The sequence below is a fragment of the Equus asinus genome, chromosome 11 (assembly GCF_041296235.1).
Source record: "Equus asinus isolate D_3611 breed Donkey chromosome 11, EquAss-T2T_v2, whole genome shotgun sequence".
Classification (NCBI taxonomy): domain Eukaryota; kingdom Metazoa; phylum Chordata; class Mammalia; order Perissodactyla; family Equidae; genus Equus; species Equus asinus.
In genome coordinates this window covers 54474486-54492576 of record NC_091800.1, presented here as the reverse complement: position 1 = coordinate 54492576, position 18091 = coordinate 54474486, and the positions used below count along the sequence as shown (strand labels likewise).

The 18091-nt window shown below is 38.5% G+C and overlaps 1 protein-coding gene across 3 annotated transcripts in view; it reads right to left on the bottom strand.

The window, feature by feature from the left end:
- SLAIN1 (SLAIN motif family member 1) overlaps positions 1-18091 on the bottom strand; it is a 56550-nt gene that overhangs the window by 24419 nt on the left and 14040 nt on the right. For 2 of the 3 annotated variants that reach the window (XM_044779839.2, XM_044779840.2), the window contains exon 2: positions 17676-17815. In XM_044779839.2, coding sequence (XP_044635774.2) covers positions 17676-17815 — 140 coding nt within the window. Of the gene's footprint in view, positions 1-9430; positions 9557-17675; positions 17816-18091 lie in introns of those variants that run through there. The other variant, XM_070520029.1, reaches the window with a different exon arrangement.

Here is an 18091-nt window from a genome sequence, read left to right as displayed (position 1 = left end):
GAAAGGCATGATCAGATGTGTATTTTCTGAAGATGACACCAACAGCCATATAGATGATGGATTAACTGGTCAGAGACTGATGACTGGGAGACCAGTTAGGAGGCCTCACAGCAGAGCTGGTAAGCCATCACAAGGCACTGAATGATCAAGTATTAGGAGAACATCTGGTGAGAACACACTAAGCCACATCTGAGCTAAAGCAGAGATATCTGGTGACGCAATGATTTCAGGGAGTGGAGAAAAAGAGGAAGCCAAAGCTAACACCATGGTTTCTAAGACACTGCCGCCATCCACTAAGACAGGTAACAGGAGATACGCATGTTTAAGTCAAAGAAAAAACTGAGTTGCATTCAGGAGAGTTACAGGACATGCCTATGTGCTGGTGTCCTGTAAGGAGTTAGAGTTAAGGAAAGAGGGCTGGACAGAAAGGGATCAGGGCACATCAACAAAGATATTAGATAAAGCCACAGGCATGAATGAAATCACCCAAGCAGAATGTAAAGAAGGAAAAGAGAAGGGGCCTAAGAGAAGGAAGATTTACGAGTGGATAAAGGGAGAATCAGAAGAGGAGACCAACAAACGTTAGAGAGGATTCAAGACGCTCAAGGATCAGTGGAGCCCAAAACAATAAAGATAATGAAGAGTTTCAACACAGGAGGGATAGTTAACAGTGGGAATTACTGCAGACAGGTCCTATACGATGAGGCCTAAACAAAGGTCACTGGTTAAGACAGCTAGGTCATTGATGACAGCAGGTCCAACAGAGGAATTAAAGCAGAAACCAGAGGTAATAGGTCAAACAGACAGAAGATGAGGAAGAAGAAATTATTCTTTCTAGAGAGATTCGGCTGTAAAAGTAAAAAGAAATCAGGTTGTAGTTTGAGGAGTATGAAACTCAGAGGAGGACAGTTTTTAGGATAAAGGAGACCTGCATGTTTACAGGATGCAGAGAATGGAACCAATGGAGAAAAGAAGAGTCTAGAGAAAAGGGGAAAGCACTGCAGTAAGATCCCGGAGATCAGAAGGAATGGGGCAAAGAGATGAGGTAGAAGGAATGGGTGAGGTAGAGCGGAAAGCCTTGGAAAAAGGAGGATTCTTTCTTTCTCTGTACCACAGAGGCAAAGAGAGTGAGAATTATAGAGAACTGCAGGATATGAAGGTGGGTGTTATGGCCTCTTACCTGTAATTAGAAGGTAGTAAATATGCTGAGAAGGCAGAGGCTGGAATAAAGAACCTGTGAAGTAGTAATGGCCTGGCCACCACTGGGACAAGTAAAAGTTATTGCCTAGGTGAGTCTGGACAGCACCTCTTTGTAACAGTACTAATCTCAATGTGTCAGCCTAAACAAAACATTTGGAGATGTCAGCAAGTGTCTATTTTATGATTCTGTAAAGGACATTTACGTCCTATGGGATTAGGTTTAGGTAGCTGAAGTGTAGTCATACTGTTCATGGACATGTCAAAGTGACCAATTTTGTCATAAATAATTTAAAAAAAAACAAATCCTAGTTACTGAAGGGTACTTCCCACTTGAAACTTTAGAGATCTAGGGTAAGATCCTGGTAAGAAGAGTTAGATGGGGGTCCAGAAGGGTTAGATGGCTGTATCCAACGTCAATGAAAGTCAGAGCGCACAACAAGAATCTAACACAAGAGTCAGCAAACATTTTCTGTAAAGGGCCAGCTAGCAAATATTTTAGGCTTTGCTGGCCATATGGTTGGTCTCTGTTGAAACTACTCAACTCTGCCATCATAACACTAAAGGAACCACAGACAATACATAAATGAATGAACGTGGCTATGCTCCAATAAAACTTTACTTATATACACTGATAGCTGAACTCCATAAAAATTATGGGTCATGAAATATTATTGTTTTGATTTTTTTTCAACAATTTCAAAATGTGAAGGGGGCCAAACAAGAACAGGCAGAAGGCCAGATATGGCCGTAGTATGTCAACCCCAGGGTTAACACACATATCCGTTTTATAATATTCACTGTGAAGAATGTGCAGGATTAGAACTCTATTGCAAGGGTATATCAGGTGTTGAGACATAACAATGATGGCTGATAGCATACTTCTTTATTGCAATTTTTCATAACATTCTAATAAAGACCAACAAGAGACTAAAAGGACAATGGACTAAGAATCCAGATACAAGAGTTCCAGTCTCCATTCTGCCACATGCTAGTTCTGAGATGTGGAGCAAATCAATGTAACATCCTAGTGTCACAGTGTTCTCATTTGAAAAAAAGGCATGTTTGTTGGAGGGTAATAAGCAGGGCTATGGCGAGCATAAAACAAAAGTCTGCAGCATGCATTCACAAATTATAAAGCACTTTCTTAGGAAAATTACTGAAAAGTTATAGCAAGTTGTAGCAAAAACATTCTCTAAATGCTGAGGGAAAGTGTTCTAGAAGCTAGGTGGGAGAAAAGAGAGTGCAGCAATTTTCCACTCTTTTCCACTTTTCCTAATACTTAGGCAGTTTAACCTGTCTTCTCAAAATCATGGGCATGCTTTTTATGTTATGTCTTATCTAGATGATTTCATAGACTTAGTCTTTCCTCAACTCAGAGGCAAAGTACTAAACCTTGTAATTTCAACAACTGGATCAGGATGGGTCAACAGTTCTCACTTATTTATCCAAAGACTATCTCAGAGGAAAGAAATGTCCTAAATGCCACAATTTAAAGAAATAAGGTTTCTTCAACACCACAGGCTCCTAAGGTCATGTTTTTGACTCTTAAATAATGATGTTCTTTACCACAGAGTCCTGGAAAGTAAGGGAAAAGGAAGCAAGGAGAGATTGACAAACTTTCAGCCCTTCTGCTTTTATTCTTTCCTGATACAACAGGTAGGCAGGCCTCAATTCCAAGTCAAACAATTAGAGGGATTTGATGACATGGCCCTTTACTAACACCAGTTACAGCATGGTCTAAGATCAGTGAAGGGATGGGAGACATCAGTTCTCTTAATACTTTTTATTCTTCCTTATAGTGGCAGGAAGTTTTACCCAGACCACAGCATTTTGACCTAAACCCACAAACAACCAGGGCAGAATGACCTTCATTTTCACAAATCATCCTCTCCAGTAAGAACTTCCCAGGTGACCATATGACACCTTTACATACCTAGAGCCCACAGAAATGCTTGGCATATAGATGCACTCAAACATTTGGACTAAGCTTAAACAATGGAATTAAGGACCCTAGGTGAAGATGGTATTTTACTGGTTCACTCTTACAAACTATGCACGGACTGAGGCAGAAGGTTTCTGGAGAGGCCATAAGTTCACAGTAAGCAAGCACTCCTGACTTGGCTCCAACCTGAGCAAGCTCCCCGGAGTAGTGACATATGGCTTGCAGCTTATCTGATCCACTATTTTTACTGGGTAAACTTGAGTAGCATTAATTTCTCCACACCTCTCCATGACCTGATAAATAAGCATATGGGTTCTAAGAAGTCCTGCTACTACTATGCAACAGGTGTTTAAAGCCTTGTTTCCCAGATATACACAAAGTAAAGAGGATTTAACTATTATGTCTTTGCCAGTGTATTCATATAAGGAGAAGGGCTGAAGAACTAGTAAACAATGCCTCTCATTGATATTCCTAGGGACTATGTAATCAGGGTAAGTTAGTCATAACCCCCAAGTCTCTCAATCTTCAAATTATAGCTAGAAAAACCTCATAGGTTAACTTGAATCTTTTCCCACAGTTCCAGTTCATTCAACCTATGATGACAGGTGCAATGATTTAGAATTAGTAACCATGATTTATATGTGGTCCCAGAATGTTATAGTCACTCAATACTTAAATTTCCAGTTATATTAAAAAAATGTAATAGTTTACAAAAACATGACTTACATACCACCAATAAGAAACATCTAATAAAAGAGTTCATTTACCCATATAAATAATACCTAGAGCTAATCAAAGAAGTCATCTTCCCTATTAGGATTAAGTTCTAAAATACATTAGGTTTGAAAGTAACTAAGGGATTGTATATCTCCAATGACTGGCAGATAAATGCTTAATAAATATTTGTCGAATGAGAGTTACAAAATTTTACCATGAAGGAGTATTACTTAATAACCTTTAATCCATAGGGATCAGAGTTTTATAATTATTCTTGATTTGAATTTAATAGGTCAATTGTTTCCCAGGTCTTAATGGTTAAAGCGATCTTGCTGATTAAAGTATCTAGTTATCCTAATTAAAGCATCAGGCCCTTTCTCCTTCTCGGACTTTAACCAGTCCCAAGACCACACGCTGAATGCTCTTCTCTCACTGCCACCACTGCATCCTTCTGTGGGTCTTCTCTACCCGGACAATGGTCTACAAGTAAAGCTGAAAAATGAGGGTAGGAAAGCGGAAATTCTCTGGACCGTCAACTTGTTTCCACTTAATCACTGGTCAAAATTGAAGACCAGCTGCCAGCTTTAAGTACACACAGACCAAATCCACTGTTATCCTGGACTGGAGTGATCTCTGTAACTTCTCAAGTCATCATTAGACTTCCCATCAGCAATTAACAGGGGAGACTAAAAAAAAAATCTAACTTTAGTAGTAATCACACTTCAAAGGCGTGTTTAAAAATTCCCTTTTATGGAAGCCATTTTTTCCCTTAGGCCTGATTGCTATGGCTTAAGTCAAATTTAAGGACAGTGAAAATGGCCACGGAATGTGAGTAGAGGGCCTATGTGAAAGTAATACAGTCATGCACTATATAATGACATTTCAGTCGATGATGGACCATGTATACAATGATGGTCCTGTAAGATTAGTAGCATAGAGCCTGGGTGTGTAGCAGCTATACCATCTAGGTTTGTGCAAGCACATTCTATGATGTTTGCACAGCGACAAAATCGCCTAACTGCATTTCTGAGAACTACCTTCATCATTAAGTGACATGACTATAATTCAACCTGAAAAGAACAAGGGGAGAGAGTAACCTAACAATCTGTCAATCACGTGGTGTTGTCATGCAGATTCTAGACAGCTGCTTTCAATTTAGACTACAGACACAATGCAAGCAGTGACAACCAGCTAGAAAAACTTCCACGTTCTACCCTGCAATAACGAGGTCAGTTAAGAAAGATGATAGAGACACTAATTCTATGAAGAAATGGGCTAGATTATCTCATGTCTGAAAACAATGGGTTCCCCCCCCGAAACTAAGGATAGACTAGATAACCAATAAGTCTTCCCACCCTTGACCATGTACAGTGTGATAGGAAATCCAAGCCCAGTAAGCCTTGGAAAGCACTTAAGTTCCTGCATAGAAGAGAGATGGAAACAGAATTTGGACAATCCTTCCTATTCAGCATCTCCTGGGGAAAAGTACTCAACATCCCGTAAGGGATACAATGTATGTCGCTTGTAGTCCAGTGGCAGAAAGGCCTCTGACCCACTAATCTTGAGAGGTGGTAGAAAGTAAACATATAAATTTGAGAGTTTTGACAAAGAAAAAACTATTTTTTTGGCCCTAAAACTAACCACTTTCATGATTATATTAAAATACCAGCGCGTAGAAGATTAAAATGCATATAAAGGTCTAAAACAGCCAGATCCACTTTCTAAGAGTTCTGTTTTGGAATTTAGGGACAATTATATAATTAGTTTGTAACTTTAAGTAGACAAACCCATACCACCTTGTTGGCATCTGACCCCCTAGTGAAAGGTTAGACATTTAGTACATGCAACCTTCTTTTATCTTCTACTTCCAGCTCCAGGTTTGACAGTTCTATCTGTACACTGTCAAGGTTTATTGTATTTTCATTCTGTTCTATAGCTGTGATAAGGAGAGCACGAAGGTGATCATTAGATGTTAAACCACATAAACGTGGCATTTCAGTGTTTTGATGTTATAAGTATATTAACTGGGGAAGGAAGCATTGTGAAAGGACCAAGGGAAAGAGGAGTAATTGGCACGAGACCCACTGGGTGAAGAACATCACAAGCCTTCAGGGTCAACTCATTTTCTTATTTCAATCTTTCTTGGCTTCTCCTAGCTTATTTTGGTAGCCACTGTTTTCTAGACCTCATGCATCTTTTTCCTTGTACTTTTTCCATCATTAAAGTAGGGTGCATAAAGTAAAACTTTAAATCTTTGCAGAACCAAAACCCTCTTCCATTTGTCTCCACAATTTATTACTTGCCTAGGTACAAAATTGTCATTTGAAAATAACTTCCCCTCAAAACTTTAAAGACCAAATTCATTTTTTGCCTAGCATCCAATATTACTTATGAAATGTCTGAGGTCTGTTACCATTGTAGATAACCTATTTCTTCCTTCAAACATTGTTAGGATTTTCTCTAAGCTTGGAAAATCTGAAATTCCACCAGGATGTCTAGGTACAGGTCCTTCTCACCTATCCTAGTTCATGCGGACACTTGTCTTTCTTCAGCTCAAAGAAATTCTCATTATTGATTGATTTTTCCTTCCTCTAAATTATCTGTTCCTGGTTCTAGAACTGTTCAACATTAGAGGTTTTCATATGTCCTCCATGTCCCATAACGTCTCTCGCCTTCTCTCTCTTTTGGGAGATTCGTTGAATAAAAATAACCAGCCTGGTTCTTAGCCACGTCCAGTCTTATTTCAGTACTTCCAAGAAATTAAAAATGACTAAAAAAACCCCAATAATTTGACTGCTGCTTTTCCCAGCAATCTGTTCTTGTTTTACAGGTGTATTACCTTCTCAAATCTGAGCACACGAAGTTCTCCAATCCCTTAGTTATTTGTTTCCTACAAAGTCAGTTGATTTATTTCATTCATGCTATTATTAGTTTTCCCAAAGAGCAAACGAGACTTGGTTACTGCTTTGTATTTATGAATAAATACTAAGTTAAGCTGAATTGTAACTAGCATGAGTTTCCTCTGCACCAGTATAGGTATGACCCTGACAGGCCTCTAACTTAAAAGAGAAAATTAGGGGCCAGCCCGGTGGGGCAGCGGTTTAAGTTCACATGTTCTGCTTCTCTCTCGGTGACCCAGGTTTCACTGGTTTGGATCCCGGGTGCGGACACGGCCCTGCTTGGCAAAAGCCATGATGTGGTAGGCGTCCCACGTATAAAGTAGAGGAAGATGGGCATGGATGTTAGCTCAGGGCCAATCTTCCTCAGCAAAAAGAGGAGGATTGGCAGTTATTAGGTCAGAGCTAATCAAATCAAAGAAAAAAAGAAAATTGACAACAGGCACTATGTAATGCATGGATTATTCCATAAGCGAGACTTCCATAGGTGCCTAGCTATGCAGCAGCAGAGTGGCTGAGGACCCCAACAATGCAAAGGAAGGAGGTCTTTATTGTAGGAGCAGAATGCTTCCTAAGTTCATCCAGTACTCCTCCCACCCCCGCTCCGTCCAATGTGGATGTATGAAGTTACCTCAGGCTCTGCTTCTCAATCAGGGCCAGGATCCCACATTTAGATCTCTCTACCTTCTTTAAGAGTAGGTCTCTGGTTCTACCCTGAAGACTAAACGCCCCACCCACTTGCAGTCACCACCTTCTAGCACAAGCTAGCAACTCCTACTGCTAGAATATCCTTTTACTGATCCGACTTATCTAAAAATGATATAAAAATGGAGGAGCAGACAGAGTATGCATGTATATATACACACACACAGGCATATGAATACACAGATACATGCAAGATGACTATAAATCTTAATTCCAAAAGACTGATACTTTTACACACACACACACACACACACTATTCTTTGAAATACAATCTTAGAGCTATGACAGGGGGGAAAAAATTAAACTCATAAACTGACAAGAGCTCCTGAACTCAAATGTATGAAACTTGTTACTATATAAAAGTTTAAAGCTCCACGTATTACAAATAATTGAAAATATCAAAGCCTTATATTTTCAAAGTAAATTAAGTATCAAGAAGAGTTTGGCCACATTTTAAACTATCACTTCTCACATGAAGTCATGCAAGAAATTAAGGATATTAATGAGAGAAGCAGAAGAAAACATTTCCAAGTTTAACTAAGTTAAAGAATCCCCCTAAAAAAAAATGCTAAAGCCTAACTTTACTCATATTCTAAAGAATTTCTAAAATCACTATTTCAAAAACTCTCCGCATATTGCCAGATTTCAAAAAAGACTCAGTCTTGTAAGATGATTCAGACAATAACCTGCAAGTGTCCTATTCAGAGGCATGTCACTCCTTTGCTTAAAACTATCCAAAGGCTTCCCAGCCATCTTAAGATAAAGTCCAGAATCCTTAATGGCCCTGAAAACCCTACAGAGTTCTCTAGTTTCATTTATGGTCACTGAGAGAGCTCACATTTTCTCCCTCTTCGTTTCTCAACATTACACTCCCATCACAATGGTCTGCCAGCCTACCTCAGGGCCTTTCCATGTGCTGTCCTGAGGGCTGGGCCACTCTTCCACCCCCTAGCCTGCCCTACAGAGTTATCTGCTTAACTCTTGTTGACTTTCGACATGTCACATCCTGGGGAAAGCATTTCCTGGCCATACCCCTCAGACTCCGCTAGGTCTGTTAGCATCATCACGCTTATTTTAAGGAAAAGTAAGGGAAAAAAAAAAACAAGAGTTGCTATCTGTGTAATTTGTTTCTTAGACTAGACTGCACATTCCAAAGGCCAGGTACTGAATTTGTCTTGTTTGCCACTAGCACTAGTACCTAGCACTGTGCCTGTACCGAGCAAGTAGTCAATACATTTATTTCATGATTTAGCATTCTAATTGTCTCTCAGTATTTCAGAAAAGAAGAATCTACAATTGCTTGCATAAACTTGACTCTACTTGGTAGAAATCCCAAGAAATAGGCATGGACACCTATCAAAATTAAATTTCACTGCCAAGAGGCAAATTTAATCAATCAGAGTAGGATGAAAGCAGTAAAGAACTACTTTAGGAGAATTTCTATTGTTTTATTTTTCCTTGGTGGGCATGGGTAACAAAACAGCATGTCAAACATATATTCACTATAACAAACCTTATGCATCATCGTAAGTTATTGCTTCATTTAACAAACACTTGCTAATCATGGTGGAAAAGCAATACAAAAACAAAACAAAAAACTACAGAAAAACATATGTGTAACCAGCAAAAGAAACGAAAGGAGGATTGCTGAAGGATATCTGGCAATCATATATTTATGTTGCTGGACTTAATGGATGGAAACTGCAAATTTCATAGGTGCACAATCTTAATTATTTGTTACTTACTGTACTAAACATCATTCCCAATACCAAAGTAAATGCACTGGAGCCATTCTGAACACAAGAGCAAAGCAAAGATGTGATGCAAGCCAAGAGCCATAACAATGTATCTTTAATTTCCAGCCCACAGGAATAACAGCAAATGTCAAGAGACCCTGTCTCTGTACAAAACTTCGGTATGATTGCAGATTATTTTTCCAATGAGAAAGGGAATCCATTACAAAGCTTACCTAAAATGAACCGCACAGACTAAGTTTTAATTTTGTGTTCCAAATTTGACAGAGCACCTCAAGACTGGAAACATGAGCTGATGGAGATAGCATCTTGGGCCACGCAAGGAGAGACTGGACAGGTCCCAGGAGACGGACACTTGATAAGCTTCTTAATGTCTCCGTTCAATCTGTGTGGCTTTACAAATGAAATGGCCACCTTCAGAACACTGGATTAGTCGACAACTTGCTTCTTCATTGGCTAAATTTAGAGAGAAACTCTCCATCATAACAACCTAGACAAGAATGGGAACTGGTATCATATGAAGATAAAAGAAAAACCCAAAAAAGAGGTAATATCTATTCACATTTGCTTAGCATATAATCCCAGAGGAAATGAGAGATGGTCACATGGAAACACGAGCCAAGACAGTAATTGTGCAGGGCTACACTATTTGTGAAAACTATACCCATACTCCTCAAATGTAACCTGTCCTGATTCAATAGTTATGGACATTCAAGTATCTTAAGGCAGGATAAGCTTTTATTAACTGGCCCCAAATTAACTGAGCCACATACTGGGTGTTTCAAATTACTTAGATAAGCTTTATGATCGTTATTTGGTTATTAACATCCCAGCCTCAGGACATGGATTTACCAAAACTCTAGATTAGCCTTAGTCCAATTCAGGACATCATGTGAGTTAGCACTACCCATAAAAGTCCTAAGAGTGTTTGTTATTTATATTCTAAAGTGGGGAAGAACAAAGAAAAGCATGTCAGAAATGGAATACATACAGATTAAGAAACAGAAGAAAAGGAATAAACTAAGGTTGCCTTGAATTTTCTATTCTTGAATAAACTATACTCATAAAACTTTTCAATTTGAGATCCCTAAATCTAACAGTATCTTTATTTGTAGGTAAAGAAAACAGACCTCCACCAAAGAAAAAAAATGCTTAGTTTTCTATAAAGTACAAATAGTCAACTAAGAGGATTCTCTATATTTTTTGGTTCCGTTTCTGAATAAAGAACTGCATATCAGGAATGTGTCCAAATATTTATATAGCTTTTCACATTTTTCAAACTAATTTCATTTTCTGAAATCAAACAGCCTTGTGAAATCTGTTAAATATCCCCACTTACTAGGTAAGACACTGGTAACAAGGGACATGCTCTTAATCACAGAGTTAAGTAGGGCTGAGGCACTAGGGGGCACAAAGTCTAACTAGCAGATCAAACATCATTCCGCCATATTCATTTATTCAACAATTAGCCTTCAACACCTACAATGTGATAGGAATTATTCCAGGTTCTGGGAGGGTTACAGCAGTGAACAAACAGACTCAAATCTCTACCCTCAGAACTGCTTTTTTCTTTTTAGAAAGATTAGCCCTGAGCTAACTGCTGCCAATCCTCCTCTTTTTTGCTGAGGAAGACTGGCCCTGAGCTAACATCCGTGCCCATCTTCCTCTACTTTATAGGTGGGACGCCTGCCACAACATGGCTTGCCAAGCAGTGCCATGTCTGCACCCAGGATCAGAACCAGCAAACCCTGGGCCACCGAAGCAGAACATGTGAACTTAACCGCTGCACCACCAGGCTGGCCCCTAGAACTAACATTTTAACAAGTACCACCGTGTGATTTTTTTTTTTTTGGCTTGGCTAGTTGGATACCATTTACAACACTAAATGTTCGACTAGTTTCTTTGCTCATGTAAGGAATGTAAATGTACTCAAATTAATACATCACAAAAGCCAAACATTCAAAACTTAGAACATGTTTGAAAATTTATTAAGCATTGGCAATTCAAAAGGAAATTGAGGTATAGGCTTCTATCCTCAGATGCTTAATCTACTTGGAAAGAAGGCATATACAAGCTAAAAATTCAATAGAAAGATGTTCACAAAACACGGTGTTTCCAAATGGAAAATAACAAACATTGTGGGACCATTTTCAAAAGAGAAAAACCAAGATATTGAGTTTTCCCTAAGACTGCATATTCAAACTTAACATTACGTTCTGTACGCTATAAAAAAGCCATTTACATTATTCAAACATATTAGGAAGGAGAACTAATATTTAAGCCTTTACTACATCTGCTTCATAAACATCTTTATTTAATCCCTTACAACAACTCCACAAAATAAATATAAATGTAGAAGAGGCTGAGAAAGCTTGTCACTTACCTGTGCTGACTACTTGATACATAAGGCTTTATAAATTATGAAATTTGAGTATTAAAAGACCAGTTTGGAAAAGGGAAAAATAAGTTTTGGGATCTACAATAAAAGTTTCAATTAATATTCAGTTAAAATATTAATTGACCAAGTCAATTAATATTCCCTATGAGAATTCAAGGGTATTGGATACACATTAGTCCTCTGTAAGTATATATATCTTGCACCAAAAATAATTATCCTATTACAGCTTAAATACACACACAAATTTAATCAATGTGCAAAACCGAAGCTGTGAAGACAACGCATTTCTTTTAGCAATAGCTTAAAATGGTCATAATGTGGGTGGCTACCTCCCCATAAAATTAAATATTATAAAACATCCCTTTCTTTCCCTCATTTTCTTCAGAAAAACTTTCTCCAGAAGGGCAAAATTTTAATAAGCCTGTTCTCACAACCTCAAGACAAAACTTCAACATCAACACTTCCCATACATTCTCCCACAATTTCCCAAGTTTTGTTATCTAGACCCAGGGTCACAAAGGCGTCAGACATAGCATGAAAGCTATTTGAGGATGCTCCCAAATAGAGCAGGTAGATGGCAAGAAGAGAGACAGAGGTTCTTCAAGAAGTTACCATCCCAATGAGCTCATTAGCAATTGTACGTTAGAAACAATCTTGGGAGAAATGTTACCCAATGTACCTCTAGAAACCAAGCTTGAGAAACCCTGACTCAGATGTGTTCCCAGGGATACTTACTCCTTAAGGAGGGAAGACAGCTAATTTGCAAGGAAGAAAACAGCACAGGCTAAGTTCCCAGGGTACAAGAGGGAATAAGAAAGACCACGGGACCAGAGGGGTATAAGGTACACCCACTAGATACACTTTGGTTCCTCCTAACTATAGCCCCTCTCCACATGTTCTACAGGGAATTCATCTTTAATTTTTGAGTAATTTTCTTCCCAAAAACATCAGAGTCAACAAATAAAAACCAAATATCTAAAATATTTATTCTCTAAGGAGCAGCATCTTTCCTAAAGCCCCAGGCTAACATTAAAGAACACTTACCTATTCCTCCTTAAAAGAGAGTGCCTGTGGAAGAGACAAAGCGGATGGATGCCTCTACCCTTTCTTCAGGTCTAACCTCCAATCATTCCTTGTCCAGGCAGTGAATGGTCTTTGTGAACAGTCTTAAATTCGGGGGGAGCGTGTACAACTAGTAATCAGTTTGCAACAAAATGTGGTAAGTGAAAACTGATTAAAGTAAACATGCCTGTGAATGGGAAAACAAGGCTGCAAGCTGATACGTTCAAGTGACACCAATGTTTCTTCTGAAAGAAAGAGATGGCAAGCAAGGAAAGTGGTGCAGATGCCAAAAACGCCACCCCATCTTAAAATATTCAAAAACAAAAGTGAAATTATAACAGGAGTAATTGTGACATCGGGTTCAAAAAGAATTTAACAAAAATTCATTATTTTAGCAATAGCGTCTATTAGATGTTGGGTTTCCTTCCAGCTGGTGTGATCAACAAAACAAAGCCCCTGTCCCTGGGCAATTTATATTCAAATGAAGGGAAATAACCCTGGTCTCAAAGAAAATGCTCAATAATATCTGTTACTTGAAAATGCTGACTGTTCAAGAGAGAAATGAAGTCTACACAAAAAGAAAATGATTTGAGTGTTACTTGAGACTTCTAAAATATGGAATGCTCACATTATTCCAATTAAATATTTATGCTATATTGTGAATAAAGTTAAAGTCAAAACTGAAATTTCTGTTAATTGCCATCATTGAAAGGACCCCCTTCACTGGAAGTCAGTAAGAGTTCTTCCATTCGGAGGACTAAACATGAATTCCTCCCTATTGTCCTCAAAACCACATCAGAATGACAGCTAAACTCAAAGTCTTATAAACCCACCAGGAAGACTGAAATGAAAGGAGACAATATCAGTCTAACAGCGTCATTCCATTTAGAAAAGAAAAACAGATGAACATTAGGTATCAGACTTGGCTTTCAGCATCCTCTGCTCTAAGGGCCCAAGGTGGGGGATAAGCCAACAAGAACCTGGAAAGGCTGTGGAATTGAAGGTGCAGGGTACTACAGAGGGTAGGGGGTTCTACAGTGACGCAGAAACAGGATGACTGCCTGCAAATCTGCAGGAAAGTACTGGAACCCTTGGGCTCCCTCCCCTGCCCAAGCAGCTGCTGTTCTCCTGCTGTTATCAAAAGGTCAGGTTCAAAAGGTTTTATCAAAAGGACAGGTTCTATTACTTAAATAAACTGAAGCAGGAAGCTGCTAGATTTAAGATATCTTACACAAATAAGGGAGCCATACAAAAAAATAGGAGGGCTGAGTGAAGGTGTGCAGGCTAGAGGGTGAACTCAGGGGAGGCAAGGACTTCACATCTGTTTCGGTCACTGCTGTGTATCCACACTTCCTACAATGATGCCTGGCACACAGAAGGTACTTAATAAATAAGCAGCAGAGGAGTCTGGAAGAGGGGTTTTTAAAATCTCCAAGAAAGGAGAACATCACTAATATTAAGGACAGAAAACAGGAGAGGAAAATCTAAAATGTGAACATCAATCCAGGAGATGCAACATCTGCCTACAAGGAGTCTCTAGAAAGAAAGAATAGAGAAAACTGGAGGTGAGGGGGGATTACAAGGAAATAATACAAGAAATTTTACAGAGCTGAAGTTTCCTGGTTGAAAGAGCCCACTAACTGTCTAGCACAAAAAATTAAATTTCAAAATACCAGGAAGAAAAGATTCTAAGTTATCGGCTGCGTTTTAGACAGAAAGGTTTCAAGAATCAGAAATTAGAAGGGTGCAGGAATTCAATGGCAATCCTGAGGCTAAAATATAGTGGAATAATGCCTTCTAAACTGTTGGAAATGGTTTCTGACCTAGAATTCCACTCCTAGCCCAAAGGACAATCAAGTGTAAGAGTGAAGATTAATCAAGACATTTTCAGACATAAAAGCTCTCAAAGTTTACCTCGCACATATCCTCTCTCTTTCCTACCCCCCCAAAAAGCAACGGGAGAAGGTATTCTACCCAAAGAGAGAATATAAGGAAAAGGAAGACTTTGCTTCCAGGAAACAAGCAATACAGCACTGACGAAAGGACAGGGAATTCCCAGGATGAGAGCACAGGAGGACAGCTGTGCGCACGCCTGCAGAGGACCAGTGCAGACTGGGGCAAGAGAACAGAGGGCACCACCAGGAGGAACAGTTAAAAAACAAAACAGAAACTCTCAGTGGATTTATATCTAACTGTACCAAGGATGGTTCATTTGGAGAGTTTGGGGATAACTTAACAAGAAACACCAAAAAGAGCAAGTAAGTGTGTTTTTACAATTAACTCCAGAAAAAACAAAAAGTTAGATGAAAAAACAAAACATGATGATAAAATATTGCATGGCTTAGATATGACTATTTCTATCGTAATCGATATTGATGTATCCTAAAATTGATAAAAAGCTACATGGGAGGCTAGACAGAGAAAAAATATAAGAGGGAGGGGGGTTAAAGAATTAAATCTTCACCATCCACAGGAGAAACTGACAACTCAAGCAACAACCAAACAGGCATGGAATTTAAAGAGAGGAAAACAGCAAAACCGAAGCAAACAGCTTTTGTTAAGTAACCACGTCTAGGTAATAACATAGGCATGGGAGAATAGGGTAGCAATCTGCTATTTTCCTTACAATACCCATAAGATTAATATTTTCTAAACTGTAGATATATTGCTTTCTAAAATAGAAGTTAAATTTAAAAAAATTTTCATCCAATGAACAAATTATAATCAGTGACATCTTATCTCATAAGGGGACCACGGATTACGGATCTTTGGAACAAAAGTATCTAGTCTCACAGCAACAGAAGATTTAGATTTATATACAAATTTAGCAAAAGACTAATTTTAGTTTTGAAGAGCTAGTTCTCTGGTTAAACTCTCTTATGTGAAATTTAAATATATTACATCATGAATAAAACTGCAGCACGTCAATTCAGGTCCTCATGACCTCACAATTCTGCTCTAACCCCCTGTCAAAGAAAGGAAAATTAGATAATCAAGGACTTAGTCTAAAATCTCAAAAGCAACCAGCAATTAGGATTATTTACATTAAATTTAACAAAGCCTCTCCTCTATCTTTTTTTTAACTCAACCTTATATGTAAATCTGACTTGTGTGCAAATGAACTAAAGCAGGGGTCAAACCTTGGCCTGGGTGGCCCAAATCCAACCTGCCCATTTTTGTTACACCCACCAGCTAGGAATGGTTTTTACCTTTTTTTTTAATAGTTAAAAAAAAAAAAAATCAAAAGAAGAATATATTTTGTGATGTATGAAAAAATCACATGAAATTCAAATCTCAGTGTTCACAGATAAAGATTCAATGGGACATGGCCTTGTTCATTAATTATTGCATCTACGGCTACTTTCTAGTGATGGCAGAGATTGTATGGCCTGCAAAGTCTCAAATGTTTACTATCCAGTCCCTTTCAGAAAAAGTTTGTTGACCCCTGAACTTTTTAGAGGACTCTAGTTTTGAATTTCATTTGAATTGTCTTCCAAATGAAATTGAGCCAAATTCATATATACAAATGTACATATACAAAGTCCTTGAATCAAGCATGTTTGAATAAAGAACCTTAGAGGTGGTCTTAGCTCTCTTCTAGAGAGAGAAAAGTCCAGTGGGATATAATGGTTTGCTTAGGGTCACTCAGGGAAATGGAAACAGAATCATCTGGAGTCTCCTGACTCGGAGATCGTTGCTCCCTTAGATAAGCATCTGTCACCAAGTTAACCCTAATACTCCTTTGTTCCTACTCCACTCTTCGACTTTCTACTATTGCTAATTAACTTACTTCGTTTTAGTCAAAATGTTAAAGCATGCTTTTTAATTTGACCTTCTCCAAATATTTAAAACAGATTTCTGTTGATATTTACTTATGACTGTGCCAAAAAAGTGTAACAAATACTGGTTAAGGACAGTCTGGTGTGAGGGAGACCCAGGCTCTGGCTCTGCCCCCGGGGTATCACTGTGGCCTCTTGACCCTCTGAATTTCTCTAAACTGCACCTTTCTCATCTCTAAAAGCTAGTGTAGGACCTACCTTAGATGAATGTAGTTAGATCCAATAAAATGGAGGATGTCAAGAACTAATGCACTAACCATCACAGAATTAAGAGCTCAAGAAATGTTACCTTTATACTTTGTCTTACCAGGTCCAAATATTTTATAACCATTCCTGAAGAGCCTCAGAAGGAGTGTTCTCAAACTTCAGCGTACCCAAGAATCACACTGGGGAACTTGTCAGAGCAGATGCCCCTGAGCTACTGTGATTAATCTGGCCCGAGTGGGAATCTGCATTTCCAAGCTCAAGCATGATTTGGATACAGGCATGGAATAGAAACAGTGTTCCCAGATAATGAAACAGATAGCAAGAGGCTAAGAGACAAGCTAAGGCCTAAATAATCACAACCTTAATTAAGTAGTCTACTTTATTAAAATAGCAAGGAGCTGAGTACTACTAATTCCTTTTGCTGTTTTTCCTTCTACAAAATTTTTTTTTTTACTTATACTTATGTTGGGCTCCATAAATTAACCAATGTTACAAACAATATGAGGATTATTTCCCAGTTTATAAAGGTTAGGGCTTTCAGTTATACATCCTTAAACATTTAAGGAACTCAAAAAGGTCAGTACTCAGGTCCCAACGGAACCTCAGTTTTCTATCTTAGAATTCAGTCACATGACCTTGGCACCATCCCCAGAGAACTTAAGACTGACTCATTTTACTTATTGGTAGACAGAAAGAAAAAAACAGAGAGAAAAATACATATTCCTACTTTACAACACAAACTAAAACAAGCTAAAAATCTGGCCAAAATCAAGCACAAAACTAAATGTATTCTATACTGAGAAACCCTATGTGTAATATATGTGAAGTGAACAACACACAGCAGCCACACCTCTGGGTAAGGTTTTTCCATTTAAGTGTCTCTTCCAAAACTAGCGACAAAAAAGGTGACAGTAGCAAGAGTTTGAGAATGTAAATGTACAGGGTCGCAGTTACCTTGCTCCAGTCTAAAGCACAGGGAACGCCTTGCTGCTTCCATCTCCGGAGTCGGATTATCTAGGACGTGTCTACACCACTGCAAGGGGCTCAGGGACTTCTCTGATGACGAGAATGTCTTTGAAGAGCCAGTGTATAACCTTAAAAAAAGAAATCTACATTATAGGTATTATATAGGTACACAGAGATCACCTCTCTTCTAGAGAAAACAACATGCATTTAATAGTTTCTATTGAAAACAGAACTCAAATTTGATTACTTCAAATACCAAAATTATTTTTTAACAGGCAAATATCCCCAAATAGAATATGACACTTTCTGTAGCCTGGTGGGAAGAAGGACTTCAAAAAACTGTGAAACTCTCCGAGTCAGAGATCGGGGCTTATGTTACTGAGCTAACCTTGAAAGGGCACCTT